We start from the raw sequence: 10,641 nt of genomic DNA on the forward strand, positions 1-10,641 counted from the left end.
ATTAGCATGAAAAACAATGTACATTCAATCGAAAATAGGAAGAAAGCGCGTACTGACACCCACACGCTCACACACACACACACACACACACATACACACACATACACACACACGCACACACACACGTGACACACACACACACGTGACACAAAATCACCGCGGTTGTTCAATGCACGCCTTAGAGAACATTGGCGTGCTAGGTTTTTTCTTGTAGCAGCCTGCGTGTCTGTAGTGGCAGAGTTAGCGTATTCGCTCATATGCGAGAAGTCATTGTAAGACAGGTGCGCTGGAAGTAACGAAATAAACCTAGGCTACGCGACATCAGCCTAAATAAATTTATTCACATATATGGCAGTGGCAGAAGACCACCACAATACCAAGATAAAATTTTTAATATTTTCTAAACCAAGTAAAGTATTCTTGGCTGAGAGTTTCTGCAATGATGAAATAAACAAGACTTGAATTTCTCTTGCGGTGAGTTTCCACCCCTTCAGTTATGTTTTAAACAAACTGTCACGCCTTATAAAGAAAAGGCACGTTCCACTATGAAGAGTTGTTAGAAACATTGGAAGAATCAAACAACAGTGACATTTCCTACTGTAAAGCCGTTTACCACATATTGCAAGTGGCAGAAAAAAATTAGGGCAATACCTCTGACCTTGTGGTGGCACCTAAGAGTCCTGCCAAGAAGATGCCGCGCAGCATTGAAACGTTGGAAAAACTTTGTTTTATGTAGTAGGGTACAATCTGTAAGAGGAAGTGGCGTTGCCAGCGGCTTTGGAAAGCAAAGAGCTTCGACATTCAGACTCTATGTACTTCATTCAAACTAACGCACACATATTGTTTGCAACAATGGGGAGGCATAAAAGCAGTCCTTTTGACGTGTTCACTAGTCCTGCTGTGAGGTATTTCAAAGCAAAGGCGGCAGATATTTGAGCTGGACATAAATGTTTCGGAAGCTCTGAAATTTTTCAAGTGGAAGCTTCATTTAGCTTCGCTTCACTGAAAAACACTTGCGTACGCTCCCCAGCCTGCCAACATGTTTCTTAGTTAAAGCACGGCAGAACACAGCTCTGGACAAGGCAGGGCTGTATAACAAGTTTGTTTAATGAACCGAGCAATAATATGTACTTCCTATGTGAACCGAGCATTTATTTCGTAACGCAGTTGTTGTCGTTCTAAAATCGATAGTATTGGAGATATGCCAGGAAGCAGAAAAAATGGACATTTCGTTTAAATTTTAGTACTAATAAAATTAAGCGCACTTTTTGCATATATATTTGGACCGTTATCGACGAGCAGCTTTTACTTAAATCGGATTACATCGTTCGATGCAGCCCTAAATATTTTGAGCAATCATACTGCTTGCACCCGAATTTTCGTTACGGTTGTTCATGAGCAATTAGCTTTTAGGCAAACAACAGAAGCCATTTCGACTCCTCAAACGTTATGATACCTTTTTATTACAAATCTCATCAAGGACGCAACAACAGGCGTTTTAGTGTACAAGTTAGTTAGAACACTCCAATGAAAGCGCTACCTTTCTTATCGATAGGTGCCCGAACGCAAACGGAAGAAAAACACTTGTACGTCTGCGAGAATTAGTCTGAACAGCAAATCACTAGACGTCAATTGTATATATCAAGCACTACGCTTTTGCAAGAGTGAAAAACCTGGACAGGCACTGAACGTAACTGTTCTATTTGAAACAGCTTACCAGTATTCATAAAAGTAATTAGTTATGCATAAATATTTACTAACCTGATCGTAGTTCGTGATATCACCTTTGACGAAAGGGTCACAGTCCCTATACCAATATATCAAGTACGCTGCGGCGATGCTCACTAATAGAAAAAATAGCACGACGAAGGCTGCACCAGCAACGGCTATTCTGAAACATGGCACAGGAACAAAGATACAGGTTGGAACAAACTTACACCTATTGCTATCCTTATGAAGTAAAGGGACGCTTACGTCTTAGCGGCACGTAGATTCCGGGCGGCCATGTATCGTTGAACGACCATCTGGTCGAATCCCATACGTACCAGTATGTATGGTAGTCCACCAATAAGGCAACTCCAGAAAGTGTCGTCACTCGTGATGTCCATATTCATTCTAAAAGAGTGCCAAGATTCCGTTATCTGTATTACCATTTGCGCTTCTGACCTCTGGAAGCATTTGATATGCCCCAAAGAAAAAGAATGCCGAGCCTTGCACTGGAAGTGCAATGCTAAAAGGACAGCGAAGATGATGGGAACACGTGGTCACAAACTCTTGCTCTTGACCATCCTGGGCGAGTACGAAGCGTCGGCTTTGCATTGCCGCTGGCGCTCCTGCTTAGCAGCTAGCATCGCTTCGTGAAGGGCGAACTCTATTTCGACAGCACAATTTATCTTCGGTGGGTCCACGATAACTATACTCGGCGAGCACGCCCGCACGCTTGCTCAGTGGTTACCGCACGCGCGCTGTTTGCGCGTGCATGGTTATCGCACATGTGCAGCTTGTCAAGACGTCAGTCTCGTGGTTAACGAAGTGTTAATTGGCGGCCGCATTGTGAAGTTTTGTGACAAGGTTCGGGTAACGGACAGATACAAGAGCATCCCTGCCAAAAAATTCTGGGAGCGAGCGTAATCTAGCTTATTTCCCAACTTAGTTGTCTAGTACTGGTTCTTGCGCGTCATCATAATTGTGTCCTCGGGTTAAATTGGTGATTTGTGCCATCCCCAAGCCGATATCGGAGTCTGTTTTTAAAAAGAGCACGTGTTTAATATCTACTCTGCCCGATGCAGCAGTGAGCATAGCTTATCACAATTTCTCAAAGAGCTCTAACAATTAGCTTACAATAACCCTAACAGTTAATGGCCCTTATCTATAGTACTGATTCGATATTGCATGCATTCGAGTACACCCTTGTCTTCAACTAAAGGCATTTGGGTCATTTTTTTTTTCTAGTTGACGATAAGGAATGTTTGGAAAACTGGAAGTTTTCGGTAATGTTGCTCACTACAGTGAGAAAATATATAAAGTATAAAGCTTTAGTTTCAATTACAGACGTAGAACAAAATAAGTTCTCGCGACTATGCTATCATCACCTGCAAACGTGCTGCAAGGGAAGGAACATTTGTGTGCGTAACGATGCCAGTTTCAAACTATCCTTTAATATCTACTACAAGTGCATCTGTAAACTGCCCTATACGCCTTAATTCTTCTGTTTGTATATTGACGGCATATTCATTATGCCTCCGTAAGGTGCATGGTGATACCAGGGAGACTAAAGTTTGTAGTGGTGTTAGCGAAAACTAAGCTTTCTCGTTCTCTCGGTGGGATTTCTCTGAGCGTCCAGTTCACTTAACAGCACAACGTGACGCGCATGCGCTGTTATAGACACTTATCAATCCAGAAAGGAGAAAATGTACTGCAGTTTTTACAAACGCGCAGATTTGCGTGCTCTGGAGTAGTTTTATATCCTTACCTGAACATATACTCTGTGACGTTGAAGTCTGTAATGGACCTCAGTGGTGGAGTCGCATAACTGGAGTCATGAACAACCTTTGCAATGATTGTTAGTGGTGATAGAAACATCACCATTGCTTGAACACAGTCTGCCCAAACCACGCCACGCAGTCCTCCCTTTCATAAATAAAAAAAGTTGATACGAGCTTGAGGGCCAGACCAGCATTTGTGTTGTCAAGTACGGTAGTCACGAAATGTAGGTTGGGTGGGAGATAATGCCGATCAGAAGACGATGTTGGATGAATGATTTGTGGAGTTCGAAGAGACGATCATGGACCGCGTTGGGTCAGCCCATGAATATGGGCTGTCAACATTTGTTCAGAATGTACTCTGTGCGCACGTAAGCATTCACTATCTGCGCAATCATTTGCGTTACTAGGAGCTTAATTATGTCTCTTTCTAATGTACTTTTACACACCAACAAGTAAAAATCAGAAACGTTCGAAGGTATAACGAGGCAGCAGAAAGCACGTGACCGGGCTTATTGGCGAATCATGAGAAAGGCCTTTGCCCTGCAGTGGGTGTAGTCAGGCTGCTGCTGTTGATGATGATGACGATGATGATGGCAATGATGATGACGATGATGACGGTAATAATAATGATGATGATGATGATGGTGGTGATGATGATTGAGTGGCTAGCCTTCCCAGCAGATAGCAATGTGCCGATATTCAAAAGTTTTAAAATAAGAAATTCAATAGGCCTCATTCGAGTCGGTTCAATAATAGAATAGCGTTTATTGCAGACACTGGATATATATTTTTTTCTAATTGTAAGCACCGCAAACAAACCCTCAAAAGAATGAAGCATTGGAGCAGAGAGGGAGAACGTTCCTTGCATCAATAACTGAGTTATCAATATGTACTCAGCACAAGGTTTTGCGGGAGCGTTGACTCGATTCCGATTAGGGGATGAAGGTGTTATTGCTTATAACAGCAATTCTTTCGAAGTAATATTCATAAATGACATACTTTGAACTTGGCATTGCTCAATGGTCCTCACGTGTAAAGGAGAAACCTTATTTGAACAAACTTCAAATTATCGTCTTTGTTATCGTCTAGAATAATTATCGTCTTTGTTTAAGAGGTTCGCTGACCGATTGCTGGTGCTTTTCTAGTTTTTGTGTAGCTCTCAAAGGGTTGAGGATGTTTTAGTCGTGGGTTTTCATTGTTTGTTAGGAAAAGTGCGTATTTGTCTGAATTTTTTTTTTGAAGTTGTAAAATTTAGGGTGGTCCTTGAATGTACGAGCTCTACTGTATAATGGTTTTGTTTGCTTGAACATTGAGACAATGTGATCGTTGCAACTTTCTAGTTTACAATGAGTTTTGCACTGTGCAACGTTTTTTTTTACCCGAAAATGTGTGTATAAATGTATGTGTGTGTGTATTTGTTTATATATCTATACTGTTCGTGTGTATAACCAAAACATGCTAATTGATATGTATTCACCGCTACCATGCGATACATGTAACTTTCCCATCTGCCCTCCTGCTTGGTCCTTATAGGACTGCAGTATGTAATAAATAAAAAATAAAAATAAATAAATAAAACTTGTGGCTGTGGGACGGGAACCCAAAATACTGCAAGCAACCCACGCTGTATACTTATATCGGCACACAAAGCGTTGGTCGTCAATAAAAACTGATCATCGCTACCGTCGCACTGTCTTTCTTACACCGCGCATCAAACTTTCCAGCCTTATTCCTGGTGGTTGCGCAAGCTATGAAACAAGTTAGACAATTCACTTCCTGCGCACAATCCTAACAAGGCAATTTACTGCAATTGCGAGGCTTCTCTAACACTGAAACGCGTTCTGTGCTGAATTTCACAGACTTCGTCACTGGCTTTCTTTCCTTTAAGTATTATTAATTACCATTTATATTTAAAAATTTTTTCACCTCAACTAGTCAAGTTGTCACACCAATGAACGGAATGTGATGAAGTTGTTTTAGTACAACCACATTTTCTAAAACACTTTTCTAGAACTTCTGAAACAAAAAAAGGCCCAGATGGGATTCACGCCAAAAATCTGTGCATCACCTTCGCTGCAATTTCAGCACTACCAGTGGAAAAAAAGGGGATCATACCAATGCTGTGTATACTGTTCCGGCCAAGCCAATGATGATGTTAGAATATACAAGGGGCACGGGAAACACTGAAAAAAATAGCAAGCAAATTATATTATCTGTGCGAACAAAATAAGGATGTCTCAGCATAGTCTCGTAAAAGTCACATGAGTCTTCAAAAATCAAGTTCCATGTAGCGAAATTTTTCTCTAAACTTTTCAACAAATAAAATGAACATTTGTGAATTTGATATACAACACAGTTTCGTTTTAGGTCTGTGCGCTCGCCAACTTCGTTTATATTGCCACAATAATTGTTCCCTGTCCCCTATCGAACATTTATTGATTGATAAGTACGGTATGACGTCTCAAAACCACCATATTGCTACATGTATGCACACGTAACACACGTAAGAATATGAATATGAGAGACGTCATAGTGGAGGGCTTCGTTAATAGCGACCACCTGGGGTTATTTAACGTGCACCTAAGCCTAAGCACACGGGCCTACAGCATTTTCGCCTCTATTCAAAATGCAGCCGCCGCAGCCGGGATTCGATCGAGCGCCCTGCGGGTTAGCAGCCAACCTATCAGACATTGCTCAACCATTTCAGCACTTGAAGGCTTCATATTTCAACGTGGTATCTTGTAAAAGTTTTTCTGAGTTTCTCACAGAAGTACTGATTGCGTGTTTTTTTTTCTCGCTTGAATGCAGTATCACATGATATTTTCATATCACCAAAATGAGAAGCATCTTAGCTCCCCACCTGTTCTGCAGACCTGAAGCCTATGTACTGTATTTAGATTAAATGATTGCTCAAATATAAGAAGAACATGCTTTCCAAAGTTAGGAAAAACCAACCATATGGCATGGTGATTAAAACACAAACAATGCGCGCATGCGCCACCCCACGAAAATATACAGCTATCTTCTCTTGTTTCTTTACTTGATGCCAATTTTACCTATGATACCTGCGCTAAGAACAACCTCTGTCTAATATCAGTTCTTCCGCGTAGTGTACGCATATACTATGGACTTCGGTTCTTTCTTTTCACTCATGGCATCAGTCCTAATTAACTGCTTTCTGCGTACCGTTAATTTGTCGTTGCAATATTGATTATTACTTGAAGCATTCGAAAATAGTTGGAGATCCTGCTGCTCTCATTGTATGATGTGGGGTCACAGGCACCGAACTTAAGAGAAATGCTGTGGTCCCGTATAGTTGATTCATTAAATTAGGAATAATTGATTCAAAGAGTAACGTGTGGAAATGCAGAAAGAAAAAAACAAATAAAGTGAACATATTTGCGGTTTGTGTCATTCAAATCATTTTTTGTGACTGTGCCTCCACGTCTGCCTTTTTGTTTAAGAAAGGGCTCTTGCCAACTTGCTCAAAATTCAACACCTGCTCCTTGTATTTTATGATGAAAATTTAGAGGCACAAGGACAGAAAGAGAACAACGGGCTGGACTATTCGTGGTTCCTTTGTGCCTCTCAATTTCTTTTAGATCTATTAGCCCGAGAACACGTTCAGATCAATTACTGTATAGTAACCGGCATCATAGTGCTCTTCTATAAAACTAGTTAGTCAACTATGAATTGAGTTAGTTCATTATGTACGATTATTTGTAAATATATGTGAGCACTCTACCCGGTCATTCCATGTCTGTGCTTTGTCTACACACCCTTACCTCGTAGCACGTTTGAACGCTGTGGGATCCTATCTTTGAGAAGAAAAACATTGCTGTTTTCTTTGTAAAAAGGTTAAATACTTTTGAGGCTTATCTCAGTGCCTTATGACTACAAAAAAATGGAGATTTTTGCCTTAAGCCCAATCAATAGTTTCTTGAAACCTTGCACATTTCCGTTCATGGCTGTATTTCTTTACTACTTTTTCACTCTAAAAGTGTTCTTTAATTAAGGGTGAAAATAAATCCTCTGTTACTTTAAATTTTCTGTTTTAATTGGTAAGCTTCTATAAATAATAATGATTACAAAATATTAGGCTTCAGCGTTTTCAGGTTATTTGTATACAAAATAAAATAGCCGATCTCTTTTTTGCAATATGTCTAGAAAACACGAATTTCTAGAAACTCTAGAAAACACGAATTTAGTTCGACGAGCTTAACCAATCAACTGCCGAACTTCGCCTCTGTTACACAATGACATATTTTGGTCAATGCGAAAGCTATAAATAGCAGAGAATATTTGACATAGCTTTCATTGGAGCACTGTGGTAGAACTAATAAGGAATCGCAAGGAATCTTACTTGCGGAAATTCCAAGAGCAGCACTGTATATGCCCACGGCACCAAGTGTTTGCTGCAATTAGGTTATGGCATGAAGTATTATTTCTCTTTCTTCTTATTAACATCTTTATTACAATGAGCACAGTTGCTACAACATACCCAATAAATAAACTCATTATGAGGCTGGTGGAAGCATTACGTCTCATTCTAAAAACATAGTACCATGCCCGATACGCTTCATTGAACTTCACTTTGTAGTGTGGAAGACGTGATCGAAGAAGTTCAATTACAATTGATTGTGTTCAATTTGTCCTTGTTCTGATGTTATCAACTATATATAAATCAGTGATACAATTTGCCGAATTCCTCCTTATGTCTAAGGCGAGATGAGAAAAAGAAGTGCTTAGGTTTCCAAGCAGCTTCATGCTGTTCCATGAGTGATGAAATATGAAGAAGCTCAGAGCCTAGATAGTAATTTTTCTATAAAACCTTATGAAACATATACATAACTCACGACTGGTATTTGTCATGTTGCCATGGTCAATCAGTGGATCTCGATGCAAATTTCGAGCCTTACAAATGTTCTGGCACTTGTCGGTCCGGAATAATTAAGATACGCATGGCACTACCAGTCTTTCTGGCGTTGTGTAAAATCGGTTGGTTCTCCGGGATTTCTTGCAGTGACCATCGTTTGGCATTCGTGATTGTGAAGTCAACAGCTGTACGAAAATTTCGCCCAAGAGTTGAGAGTGACCACAAGATTTCAACAATAAATACATAGGAAAGAAAATATTGAATGCGAGATAAATAACTAGTGCCCCCATCGCTGTCGACACTCGTTCCGAAACCTGAAAAATATATACCAAACATAGTAGAAAAAAAAGCTGATTCGAGACGATTCACGCGAAATCAGCTTTTTCATTAGTTTTTAACGATGCAAAATGTCCAAGCTTACGCTCAAGTTAACCTCAGACCATCCATTTCATTTAGGTTGCATGTCTAGTGTTCTGCTTTTTTTTCTTCCTTCTTTGAAAAAAATTTGAGATAACGAGAAATTGCTAAAGAAAAGCTCTTTTTGGTTTATTTGTACAACTTACGCTTAGGATGAAGTAGACTAGGCACGCAGTGATCCCCACCTTGTTGTCGAAACGGAGACGCAGGTACTAGATATTGGTAATAAACAAAAATACAAGGGAGAAATTGGTGTCAGTGCTGTCTTGGTTACCCTAATGGTGGTATAACAACGTCTGCGAAAGTACCATGAATGGACTTACGAAACAAAAGATGAGCATATGAAAAGGAATTTCGCAAATTCAAGTGGCACACAAGTATATGTTGAATTGTCCTTCACTCGCCAGAGTTCAAATCAAAACCTATTTGAACATTTTCAATACACTTATTCAGGACTATAGTAACAGATTACGACACCATAAACCAGTACACATAACCGCATGCCAGCGGAGGCACTAAAACACTTCAAGTACAAAAGCTAACAACACTGAGCGCAAAGTCTGTATGTAGAATATTTACAACAAAACTTTCCTTCTTCACAATGAGGTCGTGGTAATGATGGTATGTTGGAAATATGTAGCGAGGCCAGTTATTGTAACTTTGACCAAGGGAACAGTATTTGCTTGATATGCTGAAGATGTCTGGTGAACAAGCGGACGCAAAACTAACCTGTACTTACCTTGTGCATTCATTGAGGTACCTTGTAATTGGTTTCAATTCGTCATTGTTCTTCGGCATTTAAGTATGATAGTATAACATATAAAGAAAAAGCGAAGCGTTATTAAGTGAATCAATTGGGCTACCTTTAAGCAACGCCTTTAGGTGTTCAACGCGATAGCGATATACGATTCCTAGTGCGTACTTTAAACACTTGGCGATTGAAATCTTTTCAAACTTGCTATGCCCCCCCCCCCTACTTGACCTTGAGGTTGCAGTAGCACGCGTGCTTTTTATAGCGGGTGGCTGCCTTGAAACTATGGATGAATGAATGAACTTTATTTGGTCAATCGGAACATGATTTAGCATGTTGCGGGCTTCTCCCACGTTGGCACAGAAAGGCCAAGTCTTGTTGCTGCGTCGCGAACCCGGTAAACTGCCCATGGCTGTTGTTTGAGTCCGGAGCTTGCAATAACACCCTCCCATTACGACAGCGTGATGACTTCCCCACAGCGCAACGCGGGGCACCGGTACAGCATATGTTACAAGGTATATCTATATTGCCGCAGAAGGAACATGTATTAGTTGGCTGTATTTCGGTGTAAATTTTCTTCAATAGCGCGGGATTAGGGTACGCCCCAACCTGAAGAACCCTGAGTTTCAGAGCCTGAGGTCTGCTTAGTTTTGTGTGGCGGAGCGTATTGTCTCCGCACCAGGTAAAAATATTTTGTCAAATCACTATACGAGACGGGATGGTAACGGTGTCACAGAACGAGCGCTAAAAATGAGCGCGACGCCAAATTCTTGCGACAACGGGCGGGAGAAACGCCGCGAAGTCAAATGAAAAAAAAAGAAAGTAAACGTCCAAGGCTCCCCGGGCGCGAACCTCCTCACCCCGCATCGAACCTCCTCACCCCGCATCGCCGACGAACCTCCTCACCCCGCATCGAACCTCCTCACCCCAAAGACGAACCTCCTCACCCCGCATCGGCGGCCCAGCAAGCCCGCGATTTTTCTAGAACGAACGGGGCGGGGTCATACCGAGTTGAATCATCCTCCGGGGAGGGCAGTCGAACCGTCTCGCACCTCTTCCTAGCCTTCGCTGCGTATCGCGCCGACGAAATGACAAGAACTTTCTAGAATGTG

At 41.2% G+C, this 10,641-nt stretch overlaps 1 protein-coding gene across 1 annotated transcript in view; it reads right to left on the reverse strand.

Annotated features, from left to right (window-relative positions):
* Window positions 1–7,900, reverse strand: part of LOC119180199 (sodium-coupled monocarboxylate transporter 2-like) — a 27,993-nt gene extending 20,093 nt beyond the window's left edge. Inside the window, exons 1-6 of the mRNA XM_075869095.1 lie at window positions 7,849–7,900; window positions 5,601–5,668; window positions 3,473–3,630; window positions 1,975–2,115; window positions 1,762–1,891; window positions 659–747 (exon numbers count right to left, since the gene is read on the reverse strand). Of these exons, the coding sequence (XP_075725210.1) occupies window positions 659–747; window positions 1,762–1,891; window positions 1,975–2,115; window positions 3,473–3,630; window positions 5,601–5,668; window position 7,849 (587 nt within the window). The 5' untranslated portion in view covers window positions 7,850–7,900. The remainder of the gene's footprint in view (window positions 1–658; window positions 748–1,761; window positions 1,892–1,974; window positions 2,116–3,472; window positions 3,631–5,600; window positions 5,669–7,848) is intronic.
* Between the last annotated feature and the right edge of the window lie 2,741 nt (window positions 7,901–10,641).

Source organism: Rhipicephalus microplus, chromosome 7 (genome assembly GCF_043290135.1).
Source record: "Rhipicephalus microplus isolate Deutch F79 chromosome 7, USDA_Rmic, whole genome shotgun sequence".
NCBI classification, from domain to species: domain Eukaryota; kingdom Metazoa; phylum Arthropoda; class Arachnida; order Ixodida; family Ixodidae; genus Rhipicephalus; species Rhipicephalus microplus.